The sequence below is a fragment of the Electrophorus electricus genome, chromosome 12 (genome assembly GCF_013358815.1).
Source record: "Electrophorus electricus isolate fEleEle1 chromosome 12, fEleEle1.pri, whole genome shotgun sequence".
Classification (NCBI taxonomy): domain Eukaryota; kingdom Metazoa; phylum Chordata; class Actinopteri; order Gymnotiformes; family Gymnotidae; genus Electrophorus; species Electrophorus electricus.
Genome location: NC_049546.1, coordinates 18590598 through 18613097, shown reverse-complemented (window position 1 = coordinate 18613097; position 22500 = coordinate 18590598). Strand labels below are relative to the sequence as shown.

General features: G+C 43.3%; 2 protein-coding genes across 3 annotated transcripts in view; one reads left to right on the top strand and one right to left on the bottom strand.

Moving 5' to 3' along the window:
• Positions 1–2031: 2031 nt before the first annotated feature.
• si:ch211-132p1.2 (proteinase-activated receptor 4) lies at positions 2032–6939 on the bottom strand. The gene is made up of 2 exons (XM_027014176.2): positions 6569–6939; positions 2032–5281 (listed from the first exon to the last, which is right to left on the bottom strand). The coding sequence occupies exons 1-2, from the start codon at positions 6696–6698 to the stop codon at positions 4200–4202; spliced, it is 1212 nt and encodes a 403-aa protein (XP_026869977.2). The 5' UTR covers positions 6699–6939; the 3' UTR covers positions 2032–4199.
• Positions 6940–10013: 3074 nt separating this feature from the next.
• rnf130 (ring finger protein 130) overlaps positions 10014–22500 on the top strand; it is a 50936-nt gene continuing 38449 nt past the window's right edge. Inside the window, exons 1-2 of one of the 2 annotated variants that reach the window (XM_035531961.1) lie at positions 10014–10180; positions 10617–11060. In XM_035531961.1, coding sequence (XP_035387854.1) covers positions 10805–11060 — 256 coding nt within the window. In that variant the 5' untranslated portion in view covers positions 10014–10180; positions 10617–10804. The remainder of the gene's footprint in view (positions 10181–10616; positions 11061–22500) is intronic. The other variant, XM_035531960.1, reaches the window with a different exon arrangement.

The window sequence follows — 22500 nt, the reverse complement described above, 5'->3', positions numbered from 1 at the left end:
GATGCAGTTTCTGAAAACTGTACCTTTGAAGACTTTCTTGTGTGTGTGTGTGTGTGTGTGTGTGTGTGTGTGTGTTTGCATTCATGTGAGAAGCCATTAGCCCAAAGTCATTTGGTATCCATTTAAAGAAAGAGCTTTTGTGTGCTATGGGACACACCCTGCAGTTAATAGACCATTGATGTAGGATACAGGAATTGAATTATTATCTATCCAGCAGACATTATCCATAACAAAAAGTCTTTATGATGCCCTGTAGTGTTACAAATGTTCTCATTCATTCTACCTTCCCTTATACATTGTACTTTACTGCATAATTATTATTAATAATTACTGAACAATAATTAATTGAACAATAATAATTAATTCACTGTCAAAATGAACACTTAATAAAATTCACAAGCACTCGATAAACTGTGACACAGCACATAACCAAATTGTGTATCCATTTACAGGATGCAAACAAACATAAACGCAAACATTAACCCCGTGAACGCACCCGTGCAAAGTAAACCGAAGAACACATCTCCTTATGAAGTTACTAACGAAAAATGCACATTTTGACCAATGCATAGGTTTGGAGCAGTAGAGGAAGGCTACATACCAATGGGTCTATGGTGTCTGGAGGTGTGGTTGGCACCGTCTGCCTGCTCTCGGGGGCGGGAAACGTCTGCTCTCTTCTCGCCGGGCCCCGCTGACCTCTGGCCGTCTGGCTCTGCGCTATAGATCGCTGTGTCATTGTCCTGCTTATCTCGAAGTACAACAGCGCCGAGAAGACGTTGGAGCGGCTGCGTGTGTCCCCCCGATTACGGCCCACACGGCAGGCTTGTGTGTGCGATGTTACTGATGGGTTACTTCAAAAGCGGAGGGAAGCGTGCGCTTAGACTTCACTGCTGAGATACTCGTCTCTTCACGTTGGGTTTCTGCATGTAAGAATTACTGTATGGGTGAGCACATAGGGTGCCATGTACAGGCCATACACAGAAAGAGCATGCTTGCATTTGGCTATGAGTGAGTGTGTGTGTGTGTGTGTGTGTGTGTGTGTGTGTGTGTGTGTGTGTGTGTGTGTGTGTGTGTCTGGTCATGATGGATTCTGGAAACACTGATGTCATCACTGGTAGGAAAGAGTGCACTCTGAACCCATATGGCCTCACCATGTAAATGGATGGAGTGGTCTCGCCTGAGCTGCTCTGCACGCCAAAGAGCTTTGTATTCACAAACAGGAAATGTAAGAATGTCACATTAGTAAAAATGTCAGGCAGACCCAGCTTTTAACAGTACAGCAGAACTGTGTGGCTCAATCTTGGTGTGGCTAGTTTAAAAACAGAAAAGTGTGTCTCAACTCAGTCCTTTGACCTCGGCAGTGGAAATCTGCCCTTAAAGTAAAACGCCTGCAGTCACGTCAGTTATAGCCGTGTGTCATGGAAATACATTGGGACAAAGTTAGGTCCCATTACATATCACTTATGTGCTGAGTTGCATCTTACTGTGATAAACAGTCACTGGCAAGGAGTCAGGTGTTAAAGATAAATCAGGGGAAAAAAAAAAAAAAAAGATTTTTAGAGTAGTTCCTATTACTTAAACTGGGAAAGGAAAATAGTTACTGTGAATAAACCCAATTATTTCACAAGCACAGGCAAAATGGCTAGAAGGACAATGAGTTGGAAAGAAACACACTGCCTGCTCTGTACTTCTGATCAGTCGGATTACTTGGAATGTTTTAGCTACATTCCCTGTTGCTGAACTTTGAAATCATTGTACTTTCTTTTATAGTTTACTTCAGCCACTAAACCTGCTCCCTTCTCGGTTAGAAAGAGGCTTGAGAAATGCTGGCATTCAGATCTGTGACAAAGACCTGCGGTTTGAAGGTTTGTTGTTAAAAGCACGTTCCGTGAGCGCAATGCTTGGGCATTAAATAGGTTAACTAGAGACAACTGAGGATGTCAGCGTAGAATGTGAACAGAACTACTCCACAGAGAGGCATATTAGAGTAGAGTAAAATTAAACAGAATAGAATTTATTCGTCATGAAATTCATCTTTGGTTTCACCATGAAAAGGTATAAACACAGTCAGTGACATATGTTGTCTAGACCCCTCACAAAAACTACACTTGAATTAGCCCTTTAGGACTTTTTAATGTGCCAGGTGAACTCTGTAGCTCCACCCAGAGGGCAGAACCTCAAACTCAGAATGCAGGGGATGTTTTGGGCCACTAACAATACTATTGGCTTTCTTAACTACCATACAGAAGTGTTAACAACAAAGATAATCTCTATAATGCCGTTATACACATTTTCCAGAGTCTAACTTCAAACCTCTCCAGCTTTCTATGGAAATGCAGTCATTCCTAAGGAAATTCCTAAACAAATATAGTCTCTGGCTAGCTTTCTTGCATGTACAATAAATACTGTGTAAAACTAAACTGCTGATCCATGTATTTTCTTAAAGCTCCATAGACTGATCACACAGTGTGAGGGGTAGGAATGGATATAAATTATTTAAATCAGTTCTTTTTTTACATGAGGTAGGTAAAAAGGTCGAAAGATCACCATCAAAATCTCGATGCTAGTTTCTAAAAAACTTTTCTGATTAAGCAGAGTGCAAGTCCGGCACAGATTGATTTTTGTGATTTCTCCTTGACTCTGTCCACCGTGATTATAGTGGATCCCTCACTGTGCAGAGAAGGTTACTGCCTCATAAATCCTCATAATATTTCAGTTGCAATCTTACGCCCTCCAGTTTAATGTTAAGGGAGCTCACATCTTATAAGGTGCTACACGAGGTCGTTTGCTTTCCTGTCTCCTTAGCCGATCTCTATTTCCTCCTCCTTCGCACCGACGAGTGGAAAAGCACATCGGCATTCTGGACGACATAGTGAGTGATGCAGACAGGGTCGTTTTTGTTGGCCGCATGGTTTGGCTTGATTTAACCCTTAGTGAGCTGTTTTTCCTGTAATCTGTGTGTCCTTTCATAGAGAGCTCATAATGGGCTCAATGAAAGCTCATGATTGACTCATAATGGTCTCACGCCACCTCTGCCCACAGCGTGGTTTGTATGAAAAGTATGAAACGATCATGAGGTTTGCATGTTTGACAGTTCCAGAGTGTGCCTGCGTCCAAGCCAGTATGTATTAAATGGTCCATTCAATCAAAGTCACCAATTATATCTAAGGTAGTTTCACTGCATTTAAATGTCTATTGTTGATATATAAGGGCCCTATATAGAGATTAAGCATGTTGCAACAAACAAAGATATGGATGTGTTATCACTGTACCGGAAGGGTTTTCTTGGGGGGAGGTGGTCACAGTGAATCAACTTCCTGGAATTTCTCACATGGTTTGGGGCGAGGGGAACTCAGAATTCTGTGCGGTCATGTTTGGTCTCGCAGACAACAATAGTCCCATTTAATTAGTGACAGTAGGAACACGGCCAACGTTTATTTCACTTTATTTCTTCATTTCTGAATAGAATAGTCACAGGCATGAGACCTGACTTCATATGGTCTATGCATTTAATAAATACGCTTTTTGAAGGACAGAAACTGCATAAGCCTGTAAGGATGCTTGTATCTGTGTATGGATTGTTAATTAACTAACCTAATTAATACCGTCCTAAACAAATTCTATCTCAGCATAATACACGTCACAGCATGCATGATTCTGTGCATGCCAAACTCATGCCAAATCTTATTTTGTTTACCACACTCAGAAAATTCTCAAAACGACATGCATTTGTTGTCTTCATTTACATTTGATGGTTACGTAGGCTATACAAGCAGCATTCTCTTGTAACAATGGTTTACTCTGAACAGCTACATGGAAAGATTGAACAGTTTACGTTACTGAACAACATTCAGACTACCTTCATGTGCACATTTACGTCTGCCCAGGAAAGTGTCATGAAAAAAAACATGAAAGCTTTTTCAAGTTACCCACTCAGTCACACAAACCAGAAAACAAAAGTAGAACATAACCCTGCTGAAGTGGTTGCTTAAGCTCAGTGTAAGCTCTCTAGTTAGTCTAACACTGCATTTAGCTGATGCGTCATTCTCTATGAGCGTCGCGTATTGAATCATAAGTACATTTGAAATATTCTAAGTTTAAGGACTGGATTTATTCTTCTGCGTTTTTATCCCTCACTAAGCCCCTTATTACGTCCCAGATGCATGTCTCCTGCTCTACTGGACACTCACGCCCTCCTGTTAATGACTTCGCGCCGCTTCTTCTGACAGATCTGTGACTCTGTTCGACATGGTCACCAGGGTGACCTTTGACCTCGACGTGCCTGAAGAGTAGGACATCTCTTTCCCAGAGAAGGACCGGGAGGTTGAAGAGAGGCAGCGCAGCACTGCACAGGCCTTCTCTCTGAAGTCTTCAGACACATAGTAGAAGATGAAGGGATCCAGGCAGCTGTTGAAGGTGCCTAGTGCCAGGCTGATCACGTAGGGCACATAGAGGTTACGAGTATCTTTACTATCACCCCATCGCGAGCTGAACTCCAGGTAGTGCAGCAGAAGAAGCACGTTGCTGGGCAACAGGCACACCACAAAGACCACCACGACAAGTACGGTGACCTTCACGGCGTGGCAGTAGCGGCTGCCGGCGGCCACCAGGGTGCGCAAGACTGCCCCATAGCAGAAGAGCACCAGGAGTAGTGGCAGCAGGAAACAGACGAAGAAGAGCGTGGCAAAGTAGGGCAGGAAGTAGGTCTCCTGCTCGTGCTTGGGAAGTGCGTCATGGCAGGTGGTGATGGACGGCTGTTTCAGTGGATATGTCTGGCGCGAAGCCAAAAGGGGCGCCATGGCAGCCACCACCACCATCCACACAACCAGGCTGAGTCCCAGCGCCGTCCGCCGCCCGCGGAGGGTCTTCGATCCGAACGGGTGCACCAGCGCCATGTAGCGGTCGATGGAGATGAGGGCCAGGCAGACCACGGAGCCATACATGTTCCCGTAGAAGAGGGCGACCACGAGCCGGCAGAAGGGCTCCCCGAATGTCCAGTTGTTGCCCCGGAAATGGTAAACGATGCGGAAAGGGAGCACAAGGAGGAGCATGAGGTCGCAGCAGGTGAGGTTGAGCAGGAGGATGGTGGAGGGAAGCTTCTTGGTGCGGAAGAGCAGCACCCACAGTGCCAGCAGGTTGGCGGGGAAGCCCAACACCAGGGCGGTCAGGTAGAGCGCTGGAGCCAGCAGCGTGGTGGAGCGGGCCTGGATCTGCTCCCTCTGCTTCTCGGGCAGATTGTAGCTACAGCCAGAGACATTGACATGGAAGGCGCGCGGAAGGGCTGGCACACAAGTGAGAGAGAGAGAGAGTGAGAGAGAGAGAGAGTGAGAGAGAGAGAGAGTGAGAGAGAGAGAGTGAGAGAGAGAGAGTGAGAGAGAGAGTGAGAGAGAGAGAGAGGCAGGGGAATTAAGTCTAAAATTCATTTAACCAGAAATACAACTGTGGAACACTAGGACTAACACTATGATTGTTTTTAAGAAATGATTATTTGTAAGAAATACAAATAAATTCCATAAAGCTTTTATTCCATTTAACAAAATTTGCATATTCAGGTGGGTATTCAGGTGAGTTACATAGTTTAAATTAACTCTGGTCTTGGCTGTTATGACAGGCTTAAGTCCACAAAGCCAGGAAATGATGACGATGATAAGATCTCATTCAGTAACCAGCACAGCTATTTTTACATCTTGACACATTATCTCAACATCTCAACAAGAAAATGAAAGAAAACTCCAAGTAACCTCCCCTGAATGTTGTTATACTCAGAGGTCTCAGTCGCAAGTCCATAAGCCATTAAAGAGAACTGTGAGCACTGGCAACCTTTCTAATTGCATTATTATCTCACTGCATCGCTCAGACTATAGATAGAGTGGTCCTCTAGTACAAGAGAGATTTTGTCAATTTGAAAGTGGACATGCATTGTCACTGATGGTTTAAAATTTGCTTCAGTTGCTCTGAATGCAAATTCCAACCCCTCTGACACAAATGCGGGGCTGCGTTTGTCTCTTGTGGGCCGTGTTGGATAGATAAGTCACCAGGTAAGCAATTGCTCTGTAGTTTTCCCGTTCATCGGTCTGCTAGCCAGCACCTCTTCCTTCTAATTTGCCCACCCTTTATTGTCGGACGCAGAGCAGCAGTAGCATCTCTGAATGTGTGCATGTGTAGGTAATGTTTTTCCCTTTTTTCTTTTTCCCCTTCCATTTCGCAGTGACACGCCTCAACATTCCTGCACATTTCCTGACACGCTATTTCATGTGACTGTGCCCCCGGCGGGTCGTCGGCTCGCAGCTCCAAGGTAATAGCCCTCATCTGACCGCGGCCTGGTGACTCCATGGCCGTCCTGTTTATATAAACTGTTTGCATTCCTTCCTCCAAAGTAAGGTAGCAACCCACTGGCCACACTGGAGTAGCCTTGGTGCTGCATTAAAGCATTTCATATCTGAAATGTTTTAGATGTTTTAGTGAAACATCACTAAAACACTTCACTAATGTTTTAGTGAACGCAAAAATGCACGACTCAATCCCTGTCATAGCAGAACGAAGACCGAGAAAAAAAATAACGACTTACCAAAAGTGCTGTTGGAACATTCCTTCTCAGTGGCTGGAAACGAAATGGCAGGAAGAGAGAGAAGGACAAAAAGACCGGGAGAAATGAAAGAAACAGACATGCCACTGATGGAAAAGAGCTTTGGCTCCATCAAAAAAAACAAAACACACACGCACTTTTGGAAATAAAATCCTAACAGAAGCAATTTGAGGAAAACATAAATTCCAGTCAGCCCTTTTCCGTGAAGATTGTTTCCCAGAAGTGTCGTGAGTATTGTTTCCCAGAAGACTGATTTGTAGACTGCGTTCTCTGAGGTCTTTTCTGTGATGAGAGTCCACTTAGTTCTCTGTTTTACTCAGGGAGTGGTGTGTATGGATGTTCGTGTGGCTGCGTGTGTGTGTGAGTGCATGTGCTTCTGCATATGCTGTGTCTTCTCTACCCAGCTGTGTGTGTGTGTGTGTGTGTGTGTGTGTGTGTGTGTGTGTGTGTGTGTGTGTGTGTGTGTGTGTGTGTGTGTGTGTGTATTCACTTATGGTTCATACAATTAGAGCACCAATTAATCTCTGGTGCTTGGAGTCACTGTTTCTGACCCTGATTCAAAATCTTGTTTAAAACGCACACTTAAAGGCACCCACACCCAGGGCTTGAAATATAGACTTGAATAGGGATTGAACTATAGATTTAAGTAGGGTCTAAACTATAGATTTGTGTAGGGGCTGAACTATAGATTTGTGTAGGAATTGAACTATAGGTTTGTGTAGGCACTGAACTATAGGCTTGAATAGCCTCTGGCTATGTTGACTTCTGATGGTGTCAAGTATTACCGTGTAATGTAATTAAAGAAGCCAGTATCATATGTTAAGGGGGAGCACTCAATTTTATTGGTGTGTTTGTTTAGCTGACATTCATTCTGCAAACCATTTCTGTCTGGATACACAGAAGATTTAATTTCCAAGCAATCAAACAAGCACTATTTTTTCAAGCATGAATTTTCTCAAAATTTCCTAAGAGAAGTAGCATTTGTTGTAACTGTTTGTCTGGCCCCTGGTTAATTCAGAAGTGGTCTGTTTTTTAGAAGCTGTATGAGCAGTTCCTTTGTTGTGTGAGTCACAGAGCAAGTGGAAATGGTATATTAATTGCGGATATACTCCCCCACCCCCAGCCAGGTCTGTTTCCTCTCTCCATTCTACTACTTTGACAAGATTTATATGAAGTAGAGCCTTTGTCTGTTCTTTCGCAGATGTTTTCCAGACATACTGGATATGTCACAGGATACAAAGGCATTGAAAAATACATATAAAGCAATTAAAAAAAACCCACTTTACCATATATATACAGCTCCGGAAAAAAATAAGAGACCACTACAAAATGATCAGTTTCTCTAGTTTTACACTTGATGAGTATGTGTTTGACCAGACTGAGCAGTTTTGTTTTATTCTATAACCTACTGACAACATTTCTTCCAATTTCAAGATAAAAATATTGTATTTTAGAGCATGATTTTTTTCTTAATGAAAATGACTAATGGTCAAAATAACAAAACAGTTACAGAAATTTCAGACCACAAATAATGCAAAGAAAACAATCCCATATTCATTTATAAACAACACAGTACTAATATTTCAACTTAGACTGAGTCAAGAAATCAATATTTGGTGGAATAACCCTGATTTTTAATCACAGCTTTCATGTGTCTTTCACATTACTGTTGGGTAACTTTACGTCACTTCTGGCACAGAAATTCCTGGAGCTCGGCTTTGTTTGATGGCTTGTGATGGTTTTTGACCTCTGCCAGCCTGTAGCTGTTGCTGTCCCAGGTGTTTGCTGTTTGACCTTGTTCTTATGAACCGTAGTTTTTGAAATTTTCAAGATGGAAGCAACTTGACGCTCACTTTATCCCTCTGCCAGTAAAGCTACAATTGAACCCTTCTTTTCCTCATTAAGAACCTTTCTTTTCAACTCTTTTGGCATGGTCTGTGGCTGTATTTTTACTTTTTGGGTAGTCCTAGTACTGCTTTTCTCATCCAGCTGGTCCTATAACAAGAAAATAGTGATGACAGTAGCAGTGGTTTTTATGTTGCATGTTAGAATATGATTTTAAGGTGATCACCTGTACAGCATCTCATTAAGTAGAATGACGTGTGTCTGTGAAGGATTTCACCAAACACTTGAATGGAATGGCTGATGTACATGTGGAGATGCTGATTTAAGAAAACATTGGGAGTGGTCTCTTATTTTTGGAATTGGAGTGGTCTCTTATTTTATTGGAGTGGTCTCTTATTTTTTTCCGGACCAGTATATATATATATATGTATATATGTATATATATATATATATATATGTATATATATATGTTTATATATATATATATATATATATATGTATATAGTTGTGTGTATATATATATATATACATATATATATATATATATATATATATATATATATATATATATATATATATATACACACACAACTATATATATATATACACACAACTATATATATATATATATATACACACAACTATATATATATATATATATATATATATATATATATATATATATATATATATATAGTTGTGTGTATGTGTGTAATACAAGGTGAAATTCGTTTTTGTTTTGTTTTTTGCAGGGGGGTGGAAATTGTTTTGTTTAAATTGCTTGATATTCCTATATAACACATCTCTTGTTCTTTGTGCGCATTTTCCTGTTCTGTTTCCCTCTCAGTGACTCTCGGTGGGTAACTGCGCTGCTCTGCGCTCCTCGCTTACCACCAGTGACGGTGAACACTTCGCATGTCTAGTCCATAAGGCTTTCAGATCCTACCAGTCATTTAGCGACAGGCGGCAATAGATGGCCACTAGATGGCGCCCTTCTCCCTCTTTCTGCAAATTCTAGATGGACAGACAGATGGATAAATAGCGCTCTGCAGTTCTTCTTTTGGGACCGTCGTCCAGCCCAGCTGTTCCCCTCCAGCACACACACACACCTGGCTCTTCTTGCATTCTGCCCATGAGGTCCTGCGGTTCTTCTACTGTCTCACTGTGTCCCCTGCATGTTAAAGCACGACGGTGCTAGCTGATCAGTTCCACGTCTTTGTTTCTGCTAAACAAAGAGCACATATCAAATAAAGGAAATTTGTTAAATCAGTTAATAGTGAGCTAAGATATCAATAGGTTACAGTGCGATCCAGGCGCAGCGTGAACAGTAAATGCGCAGGTGCGACTGCACATGTACATGCATGGATAACTCTAAATGTTCTCCGCTCTCTGGCTCTCTGTATGTGCAATTCTTTATACAGAGAGAGAGAGAGAGAGAGAGAGAGAGAGAGAGAGAGAGAGAGAGAGAGAGAGAGAGAGAGAGGTTGCGCGCGCGCGCGCGTGAGTAAAAAAAAAAACAACGGGCAGGATGATGCGCACGCGCCGCCCGTCGGAGGGCCAGTCCCTCCGGTATGTCGCGCGTGCAGCTACGCGAGCCGCGCTCGCCTGCTCCAGCAGCGTGTCGCGGGATCGCGCTTGCGCACGGCCTCGTCTAGCCCGGAGGAGGAAGAGCAGAGCAGAGCGGAGACCCTCCTGTGTGTGCTCGGTGGACGCCAGAAGCAGGGGAAGAGGAAAAACAACTGCGAGCAGGTAAGATATGAAGCGCAAGGCCGTTTAAAAAAAAATTACGGTCACGGGAAGGGAGGGACTCGCGGTTACAGGAGCCGTTTGGACCGTCGGCCGCACGCGCGGACAACGACGGCAGCGTGCGATCCGGTGCGTCGGTGTCTTGTTTTTCCAGCTATTGATGGAGGAAAAGCAAAAATATTTCCACTTGTAGAAAAGGCAAGAAGACAGTCAACGTCCGGTGATTAAAAACGCGGATAAAATGTCCAGTTAACCCAGTGCCCAATTTAGCATGTAAGAGAATGCATCAGTAGTCCATCAATGGTTTATGCGCGATGGTTTATGTGTCGGTGTCATACCCAGTAAACCCATACCCAGTAAACCCATAGCCAGCTGGCTGCCAGCTGGTCAAATGGCGCACTTATACCGATGTTGTTTTTTGTTTTTTTTGTTTTTTCAGTTTGTGCACACTGCGTTCCTGCGCGCAGGCGGAAAAGGCGTCGCATGGATTCGGATTTGGACATCGCAGCTCGCATCGTGTTTCCATGAGCGCACGTCGCGCCGACGGTACGTGACGGAGCGCCGGGGGAACCCACACCCCTCGTGCTCGGATATTCGTTTGACATTCGGCGACCAGACGTCCCGAAGATGCAGAAGAGGCGCAGCGGCTGCCTCCTCGCCCTCGTCCTCGCGCTCGCTTTGCCCAGGTGCGTCGTGTCCGTGGGCGCAGAAAAGACCGTCGTGAACAAAGAAGAGTACTACAGCGCCACGGTAAACGCAACGGTCCTGGACCACAAGGGGAGCCCCAAGCGAATGATCTCCAAAGATGACGGAAGGTACGGGCAAAATTCCCCCAAAGCGGACGCCAAAGGGATCGTGATAACGCCTTCTGCTGTGAATGGAGGTGAGTTTGGATCGTTAGACTCATCCGCATGCATATTCGTGCCTGCGTTTAACATGAGCTGAAAAGTCAAGTTAACCCTTATCAGCACCTACAGCCCTCGTCAGTAAAACCTCCAGTGTTGGATCAGTCTGTGTGAGGAATGCAGATCTGTTTTATTTCAGATAGCAGTCCAGGATGAAGCTGAATAACATTGTGTGTGTGTGTGTGTGTGTGTGTGTGTGTGTGTGTGTGTGTGTGTGTGTGTGTGTGTGAACATGTAGACATTGAATTGAACCAACAGTGCCTCAGTTTTTGCCATGTGCTTTGTTCAGTTTATTCCTCTCAAACTGATTGGATTAAGCTTTATAAATTGTTTATTTATTAATTGTCTAATCCATAAAAACGGTTTGCATCATTCCTAACTTTTTCTATGGAATTCCAGATGCCCAGAGAGGAATGCAATGGCTTGTAATGACATGCTCTACATGTAAGCATATCAACAGCCCCCTGGGGACCAATATGTAAAGGTGACCAGTTGGGTTTTCAGGGACCAACTAGCCTTGCGCAGCACAGGTCACAGATGACATTCAATACTAACCCTGAGTGCTAGAGCCCAGCTTTAGTTTGACTGCATGCGCAGTATATACCAGTGGCTACAGTTAAAAGTAGGTGTTTTGGCCTTACTCAAAATGGTCTTTGCCATGCACATCAGCAGCTGTGCAGGAGTGGTAAACTGCATCGCGTCTACAGAGCCAGTTATTATCTATTAGCTAATAGCCTCAGGTCCAGCATTAAACCAAAGATCTTGGTCCAAACGCACCCACCTGACACCATGTGATATAAAGCGCCAGCTGCACTCGCTTGCCAGCTGTGTTTCGCAATCCCACTTTATTAAGGATTCACTGTTCTTGTTGTTTCTTTGTTCCCTCTGTGTGTGCAGAAGGGATCACCTGTCTATCACTGTGTAGCCACAAAGCACAGGAAGTAACAAACCCAGATTCAGAAAGCAGTAGCCACCCTCGCGGATACTTCTGAACCAGAGCAGGAAGAAACCGGAAGATCTGTGAATGCGGGATAAATGAGTCAAACATAAAAGGAGTTAAATCACGTTTAAAAAATAAGCAAAATGTACAAAAGGTCCTGTTCTGGTTTTTGTGACCTTACGTTAATGGTCCAAATCGTTCCTGTTTTGTTCAGATCCCTAACTGTGACATAAAACGATAATTAAGGACGTTTCCTGTTATTGCACAAAACAGTTAATGAGTGGAAAACTAGCAGACCCTTGTGAAGCTGTAAAGCAGTGTTTCTCCTCAGGGCAGCGAAGTTGCTCCACCCTGTATGGGTTAGTATTTACTATATGTTTAACACACCCGATTCACCCCCTAAAGATCTTTAGAAGTAGTTCACCTGTCAAAGCCTTTGAGTTACTTCAGGCACAATACTGCACAGTTACCCTTGGCAAACTTTGTTTTGAAGTCTCCTGCACTGTGAAGGGACTCATGGAATGTTGTGCACCTAGCTATATGCTTTCTCACTAACCCTTCAGTAATGATTTCCTGTATAGTGTTGACATTTTACCACTTCCTGTGCCAGGTATGTTTTGCAAGTGCAAGCAGTTTCTGAGAGACGCCATGCACTCAGATCTCAGATCAGCTCCAGGGAAAAGGAAAATGGATGTCATTGATTGTCCTCATTTGCACAATGATTGTATGTGCATACAATTATGGCACACCAGGTCTGTGTCCGTGTGGAAGCTCTGACTCTCGCTTCCCAGTTCTGAGGACACACCAGTTGATCTCTGAGTATGTTTAGAGAGAGACAGTGTTGAGTAAGAGTACTAAGTAATGTGGGTCAGGTGATCGTGGTGTCATTGTACTGTGTGTGTGTTGGAGTGTACAACCACATGCATGGTGCTTATGTAATGGTCGTGCTGGAGTGCCCTTTCCTGGCCCGAGTGTCCGTGACCAGGCCGTGTGGACACAACATTCCTGTCTAACACGCGTCGGCTGTGACCACACTGGCATCATCCCACACCGAACGCCTGTGCTCGGAAGAATGCAACTGTCACTGCGTAAAAGGGCTCTCTGTGTTGAGTGTGTGTGTATGTGTGTTTGTATGTGTGTGTGTGGACTGGTTGTCACCAGCTCTTGTTGATCCTTAGCAGAAACATGGGTGCGATCCAAATGTCATGAATATTATTGAGAGGCCTCCACTTAACCTCTCATGACTTCCTTTGTGTGTTTGCGTGTGTGTATGTGTGTGTGTGTGTGTGTGTGTGTGTCAGTGTCTGTGTGCTACTCAGTCCATTCATCTTTTGCTGAAATATTAACCAAAAGTTTCTCCATAATAAGATGTTATTTATAATTTGGCTGATTCACTTCTTCTTGCGCCTCCAGGATGTCCTGAATGGCCTCGAGGGAGGCAGAGCCTCTATAATTGGTGTTAGGATGCCTGAGATCAGCTTGCAGGACGCTGCCGGCTCACTCTCGCTCCGGCTCAGTGTGTCATGATTCGTATTCAGATTACAAGGTGCTGCAAATCAGCCAGAAATCTGAATCTGAGCATTCAGAGCAATCGATGCCAAGTCTTCTACCATTTGAGAAAAAAAGACAAAAATATTATGTTCAAAAATACTATGTTCATGATTGAACATAGGTTGTATTACAAAACCATCAAACACAATTTCATCTCTTCTTAACCTAAAAGAGCAGAAAATACAAAAAATGTATTTATATATTTATTTGTTTATTTTTTGCCAAAGAATCCACTGGGCCTTTCTCTGGTATTTGAATTGGTTAAAGCAGTTAGTTTTGCAACTCTGTAGTGACTGGTAGTTTAGCTAAATTCAGTAGTATAAATTCATTATTTGTGCCAGCCCCGCACTGGCCCAGTGTGGGATGTGGCCTAGTTAATCCAGCCCCTCACTGGCCCAGTGTGGGATGTGGCCTAGTTAATCCAGCCCCGCACTGGCCCAGTGTGGGATGTGGCCTAGTTAATCCAGCCCCTCACTGGCCCATTGTGGGATGTGGCCTAGTTAATCCAGCCCCACACTGGCCCAGTGTGGGATGTGGCCTAGTTAATCCAGCCCCGCACTGGCCCAGTGTGGGATGTGGCCTAGTTAATCCAGCCCCTCACTGGTAAATGAACCAAGACCATTTTTGTTGTTTTAGCTCTGAACCTTTGACCGGCGTTTTAAAAAATACATCAATAAACTGCAGGATCAACGAAACTCAGGCAAAGCCGCTACGTTTAATACTTGATGCAGATGCTTAACAATCAATGAGTTTGTGGAGTCTGTAGCGCACACAGCTCTCCAGACACTCAGTATCGTCCCTCACTGGTGCTCTGCCAGGCCTGCAGTGCTGCCTGCTTAAGCTCTGAGGACATTCAGTCAGTACGCATTCAAGCGAAATGCATGCTAAGATCAAACAAACGGTTCGGCTAATCAAGAACATTCTACTTTTTACTCTGAAAAGGCCTTAAATAGAAACTATGTTTTGGGGCATTTACTATTAGAGGAATTTGATCTGAGCATTTGTTTTTGTACAATTATTATTATTATTATTATTATTACATTGACATAATGCTTTTCTTGAACTCAGTGCTTTACAAACAGATATCAGCCTTTTACAATCACACACACCGATGAGAAGTGGCTGCCAATTTGTGCATGGCATACTCTCTGTCGGACACCACGGTCTCCTGGGGAACTAACACTGGGTGCAGGGGAGGGGAGGAGGTTGAGCCCAGCACAGAGCTCCAACCATCACTGGACACACACACACACACACACACACACACGCAGGTCACATTCATACAGGACAATTTAGAGTATCCAATCAACCTAACCGGCATGTTTTTGGACTGTGGCAGGGAACCAGGGACCCCAGAGGAAACCCATGCCAACACAGGGAGAACGTGGAAACTCCACCCAGATAGGGACTCGAACCCAAGACCCTAGTGCTGAGAGGCATTATCAATAAAGTGTAATAGTGGCAATATCAATTAAGTGCAATAGTGGCATTATCAATAAAGTGCATGGTCCACTGGCATCTGTGCATACCCCTGCCATCTGTGGGCACCTTTGCTACCTTGGTTCACACTATGCTTTACGTTCTGTACCCCTGACACTGTGGTTCATGGATGCGCTGGCATGCCTTAGACCATGAGCAGTTCTATAATCCTCCACGTTTCCATCACTCATACATGTTTCAGTTCATCTTGTCAGTCTGAAAGACTTCATCCTGAACCTGTGAAGCTTTATAACCAACTTCTCAGCAAACTGTAAGCTAGTCTTTCTGTTTTTGAGCCTTACGACTGGTTGGCATTTTGAGATAAGCCCTCTCGTGTCATTCAGCTGTATTTATGTTCTTATGGCTCGCTTTGACATATTTGTGCGGAGGTTCTTTGTCCGTTCATCTGTTGATCAGAAATGCTCTTCTTGTTATTGCCTGGCTTTCCGGTGTGTTCTTGCCTCTAAATGATGTTGCAAACACTTGATTTTGGTGTTTGTTTTTTTTAATATCTCCTTTCACTTTGTTACTAATTGTTTAATTGTCAATGTCACATTTCTTTGGTCATGTGACAAAGATCCAGCAACAACAGACTTCAGGTACAAATACCATATCTAGAATTTGTGATCTCTTCTGTAATGGCACACACCCAAGCAGTCAATTGTCTTGTTTTTTTTTTTTTCCCTCCGAAATGGGAGTCTGCGTTTCGAAAGAGATGTGATTTCTACACAGTCTACCTACACCCAATACTAACATGCACAACCGTGAATTAAAGCCCACATACTGAAGTTTAGTTTCATAGTAAAGCATTATTTAAAACACAGTGTGCTAGGGACCAAACGCGGTACTTTGTGAGCAAGTGAAGCTTAACTCACCATATAGTCTATACATATATTACATATTATGAGGAATGCCACACAAGCTTTCCTTATGTGGTTATATTACAGTATCATATGATGTTACATCTTAGTGTCTCATATATATGTAATCATATCACATCAAACATATCAGATAGATAGATAGATAGATAGATAGATAGATAGATAGATAGATAGATAGATAGATAGATAGATAGATAGATAGATAGATAGATAGATAGATAGAGAGCTTGCTAGCCATAGCAATTCCATACTTCACAAATTAATGTAAAGCATCAATATCCGGTTTTCACTACAGAAATCATTTGGAATATAGATTTGGATTGCTTATTAATTACTCAGAGGGTCTAATTTTTCTGAAATGATCTGGTCTCAGATTTTAAGTGTGAATGTAAGCCTGATATTGGAGAACTACATGGTTCTGACAGTACTGGAGAAGTGTACGGTTCTAACAGTACTGGAGAACTGTGCAGTTCTGACAGTACTGGAGAACTACGTGGTTCTGACAGTACTGGAGAAGTAAGTGATTCTGTTTTCCTCTTGGTCTGCACTTTTACAGACTCAGACAGAAGGCATGAAATAGGCCACAAGGTAATCGCCCAGGACAAGAAAGTGGTTGATTGGTGTGGTTTGTTTGTTAGCTTTCAGGGCAGCGTGCTACTAGCATATAGAGCATAAACAAAGGTACATGTTGTTGTCTGCATGTAGTGGTTTGTGAGATTCTGACGTGTGTGTGTGTGTGTGTGTGTGTGTGTGTGTGTGTGTGTGTGTGTGTGTGTGAAGAGAGAATGACAGACTCAAATTGCAAGTTTTCCAGAGAGACAGAGGTTCTTCATCAGCTGTGCAAGCAAAATACTTCTGTGCGTAGCTGATGAACGACCTCTGTCTGAAATGCCCTGTTTCTCTAGAAATCTTGTGCACTTTACTGTTGGCTTCTTTTATTACACTACACTGCAGTGATTTCACAGAATGTTGTGCAGGAAGTGTTACATATTCTTTTAAATTTAAAACATTTGGCAGATGCCTGGGAAGTGCTTTGTAGTCTCTATCAACACATCCTCACGCCAGCACAGATAGATTAGTGTCAAGAGAACTAACTGCCTAAAGCGCTGGCTAAAACACGAGAGAAGGCAGCGTTTTTGTTAAGTGCATGTTTAAGTGGTCAGTGACTCAGTGAATAGCTGAGTCGTCCGTCTTTGTTCCGAGGTAGCCGTTCTTTATTTATGCACGGCTCTGTATGACAGAGAAGGAGGCAGTGCCTCAGGCTGCTCCTGGTTTCACTCTGGAGTACATGTGCGAGAGCACAATGGCCTCCGCAGGTTTCAGACGCGGCGAAGGACGTCTCGGATAAAGCAAATGAGTCAGCGTGACTTGTTTTTTGCTGTTCTGAATATACATTTTCTCCACAGCCCTCCAGTTTCTTTGTCATCTGGTGTCCATTCCTCTTTTCTTTTTTGTTTACAGTCAAGAGAGAGGAAGAGGACAGAGAGGGAAAAACAAACAGAGAGAGAGAGAGAGAGAGAGAGAGAGAGAGAGAGAGAGAGAGAGAGAGAGAGAGAGAGGACAACTCTGATTCACTACTGTTCTTCATTCATCTCCTTCCGTCTTTCCACCAGCTGCCACTCACCAGGCTGCTGGCAGTGAAGCAGACCATGCTTAGCTAATGGGCATCCAGACAGAAAACCATCTGCCAATAGGAATGCAGAAAAATTACTCCACATCCAATAGAGGGACAGCTCGGTGAATTCCCCGCGGCAGAAGTGAAGCTGCAAGCCAATCGGGTTTCGGCAGGGCAGAAGTGTGTCTGAAGTGGGACGTGGGGTTGTTGAAGGAGAGTGTCCCTTGGTATCTGGCTTCTAAAGTGATCCCAAATGCTGGCTAATGTCTGCGGCATGCAGAGTGAGGGGTAATTAGCGTCACCCCAGGCCATGCAAGGCCTGCAAACAGCAGGACAGCAGCTGAGGGCAGAGTGCTTACCCGGCGAAGCAAATGCATGTTCTCAGTGCTCTCTGCGCCTGTTCAGGCAGCATGTCCGAGTCGCCCCTACCTTGTGAGCTGTGTTTAGATAGTGACGAAGGCAGAAGAATTTTTGGCTCTCCTGATGTTTCTTTGAGCTTTTTATTATGTGTAGTGGCAAATAAAAAATACTGAGAGAGAGAGAAAGAGAGAGAGAGAAAGAGAGAGAGAGAGAGAGAGAGAGAGAGAGAAGCTCTTGACCAGTAATAAGTGCACTCTGTGGAGTTTAGCTAAGATTTGACTTATGCAAGGTCATTGCAGAATTCCCCACGCGCTCTCGTGGTAAAGTGGAGCCCGGACACGTCAAGTGCTGCGAGCGTTCCTGATGATGGATGGAATGGCAGGATTGGGAGAGTTACGGCATGACACTGGATTTCCCTTTTTCCAGGGAAGAGAGAGCGGGGCTCCTCCACCGGTCACCCCAAATGCGCCACGGCACACTCCGAGGCCCCCGGAGGTCCGCCAGAGGCTCACTTAAAGAGACAGATGAAAGAGGAGAGAGGCATGGCATGACCGAATGTGCCTGTGAGCATGTTTGTGTGTCTCCAAGCGAGGATCCGAGCTGTGGCCATACGTTTCTGATCGATCCAGGGTGGAAGTGTTGGGCTATGATGTGGCCGCATCGACTGCAGTAGCGCTGCAGCCCAGTCGGTCTCCGGTTGCAGTAAGGAGGAGCACGCCTGCACAGGCTAATGGCTGTCCTTACAGAGTCAGGGAGCTCCTGTGGGATGAGCTTAGGCTCATTACGTGCTCGCTCGTTTGAGATGATCAAGGTGTGGAGAGATTGAGTACAGAAGAATTAAGGTAGTGTTGTGTATCTGAGGACCCAATGCAGTTAGTAACGATTTGGTTGATGAGCCACAACAAGGGTGTATTCATCTACGTGTGATAACGACAGCACTGAGCGCTGTTTTTAGACCGACTGAGTCCTGTTTAGAGCCGTTCGCTGTGTATCAGGGATCAATCTCCTCTGGCAGAGCCGTTATCTTAATTTGACTGGTGAGCGTTATTGACAATACATTACCAGATTGCTACAAAATGACCAAAATAATAAGGCAACAGCCTTTGTGTAACATTTGTTTCAGTTCCAGATGAGTGTAGTGCTGGTCGGAGCAGACGGTGCAGGGTGTTACGAGGCTCTTATTCTCAGGAAGGGCCATCGTTGCTCTGCCTTGTACACGGAGGCTCCTGTTTTCGTACAGAGCTCCCGTCTCTTAACCACCACGCTCAGGGTCCAGAATATCAACAAACTTCATATGGAACGAACAGGCCTCCTCGTTTTTAAAAGAGGGGGAAAAAAACTGCTAAAAAGGTGCATGAGTTTCACAGCAAACTGAACAGCAGATGTGAATGAGGGCTTTTTTTTTTCTTTTTTGGTGGAAAGAGAAGGACAGCTGTGCAGGGGGTTATTTGTTCTTTAGTTTTAGTCTGTTCTGAGTCCAGGTGGCCGGGGACGTAGCATTGCAGGGGACGTAGCATTGCCTTTGTAGTTCTGCTGATGATGATTTGCTTTCAGGAGTATGTGTTGACCACAGTTAATACCAGTTATTAAAAGAATAATACTTAGTCTTCTTTTCACGGTTTGTTTGTTTTTAATAAATAAATACAGAGAAGCTTCTGGAAGGCAGATGCCTGAGGCTCATATCTTGTTTGCAGGGGCTGGCTTTGGTTCCTCTGATAACACTGATATCATCTTGTTATTTCCTGTCTTGTTCAGACTTGTCACACACAGTCCCAGTCCTCTAAAGGACAGCGTACTTGTGTGGGTTAAGAACGTGCTGTATCGTTTCTCAGATTACTGCATGGAAACTTGCTCTAGGCCTTTCACTAAGAGACAGGAGCTGTTATTCTCTCTTTTCAAGTCCTCTGTGATTCTTTAGTATAAGCAAACAGTCCATACAAAGTGACTTTTCAGTCTAGTTTTTTTTATTAATACACAATTGTCCCCATAAGTTAAAGGGCTGTAAAACTTCTGTAAGAAATGATAGAATATATAAACTAAAATTCTAATAGTTCCTTTGTCTCCCCTGTTGTTTCCCCTGACTACCAAACCCTTTGTCACTTCATTCAAATCTCTTCAAGGGAATCTCTCACTTGGATATCAGAATTAAATTGTAATTGTTTGCTGATGACTTCTTGTTATATGTGACAGACCCAGTGAGCCATCTTCTCTTGGCTCATTATCAGGTTATAGTTAATTTACCGAAAAGTGAGTGTTATCCAGTTAACTCACTATCATTGTCAATTAATCAGCCAGTTATTCTTTTTAAATTTGCTTGAACTGGGATTAAATATTTGGAGATTCATGAATCTTGTACTTTACCTCCTTTACATAGCAAACTTGGACTTACAGAGAGGGAGGTCTCTTCTTTATCACTGAAAGGTAAAATATATTCCATAGAAATGAATGTTTTGTCCAAATTTTTTTTTTTTTTTTTTGGTTTGTTTCAAGCCCTTCCTTTATTTTTTCCAGGAAAGATTTTTTTTAAATCCCCAGACCATCTTAATGCCTCTTTGATATGAGATTGGAAGTTTTCACAAGTAACAAAATCACTCTTACAGAGATTTAGATCGGGCTTGCCCTCCCCAGTTTCTTATTTTATTATTGGTAAGATCATATTGCAAAGCCGCTTTATTGGCTTCAATCTCCAGGATTCTTGCTGTGGTTGGAGACATGTTCCTGTGCTTTCACTGTTTACTTCGTCCATACCACTAAATATTTACTAGCAATCACTTGGTGCTTTTCAGGACCTTTCGTAGTTTCGCTCATTTATCAATCTGTCCATTTTACCTTTCCCTTTTTCTGAATTATACCTGTCTTCCCACTGGACAGCCTTAGGATGACCTTTTGACCCTGGACCTTTCCCAAAAATCACTTATATCTAGAATATTATTTGTGTCTTATGGCTTTGGATGGACATTTAGTAAAACTGAAAGAGCCTAAGAGCACATGTTTGGTTACTGTTTTCACAGGATAAAGCAGTAAACAAAATACATTCAAGTGCTGCTTGTGCAAGCCTTTAGCTGATCCATGTTTTATCCAGAGTTCACTGCTCCCAGTCCCAGCTATCTACATTCTGTCCTAATCTGTCAATGATCACTGTGATAAATGCTCTGCCTCACCATACAATTAAAGTCACATTTGATTTCTACTTAAATTGTAATCTGAATATTTTGAGATAACGATGACGGTCAGGGTTAGTGTGTCCAACTACCAAGAGTTTTGGTCTCTCCACTGGTTTGTCCTCATTAACTGGTCTCCAGGCGGATATTTTGGCTTTTCACTTCTTTATTGGCGAGATGCCATATTTTAGTATTTGCTCTCGCCACCTGTCCCACCGATGTGGGTAAATTGCTACACACAGGAGAGCTTGTGTTTGATACCTCGTTGTTTTGTTGGACAGCTATCACATTGTTTACAAAATGGCTGTCATTGTCCAAGATGATTATTTTGGGTATTCCAAATCTGAATCTAATCTCCCTTGCTAAGCATTTACCCACTATCTGCATCATTGTGGTTGAACGGAAAGGCTTCTATCCATCTAGGGAATTTGTTTACAACCACGAGTCAGTATCTTGTCTCCTTTCTGTCATGTCAATAATGTCCATGTAAATGTGTTCAAGTGGGCCTGACAGGCTTGGAATATGGCCTGTTTGGGACTGAGATGTCTTGTGCATATTGTGCTTTCTGCAAATATTAGAATTAGCAATAAAATGATTGATTATGGATTGCAAATAGGGCATAAACTGTGCTACCACTTTTCCCATCAAGGTACTTTGAAGCAGGCCTGAATGTCATAGGTCAGCCCATTTGCCACTACATAAATCTTTCTTCAGGGCTGGCTGCTTGCTGTATTTCAATCAGTCCTTGGATGTACAAGTCACAGTAAGATGAAAGGGTTACATTTGCACTTATTTAAACAATTTCTAAAAAATCTGCTTCCCACTGTCACCTGTAGATTATGTTCAACCACTGAGTCTGGTCCAGTATTTCTTTCATTAGGTCGTTAAGTGAGTTCAGGCCTAATTCCACTGGGATTTTAGCATTTCATAGTATGTCTCTAGAAATTTCCCTCTGTTCTTATTTCTAGTAGTTTTATTATTTGTTTTGCTCCTTAGTGCATTTTGTCTTCAAACTAATTTACCTCTTAACTTTCCATTCAGACCCTTGCAGTTGTTGTGATCTGTCTCGTTGCCTGTGTAATGTGTAATGGAGTCCTCTTTCTCCTCTGCTTCAGTGGGGTACTTCTCTGGATCTGAATGTTCCCCTACACCTTTCATGGTTGCTTCTCTGTTTCTGCCAGAGTTTGTACTTTCCTCAGAGTCTGGCTTCTTTCTCCGTCTCTTGAATAGTGTTTTGGTATGGGATGTGGTAACTGGAAACTCCATTGTACTTTTGTTTGAAACACTTCAGCTTCTTACCCTGCCCCGGAACATCACATCTACCTTAATCTCTGCTTCATCATTTTGTCCTGGTACTGAATAGCAGCCCGTATGGGCAGATAATGAGGTGGTAGTCACTGATGAGGATTCTTTAGGGGGTTTCAGAGATTC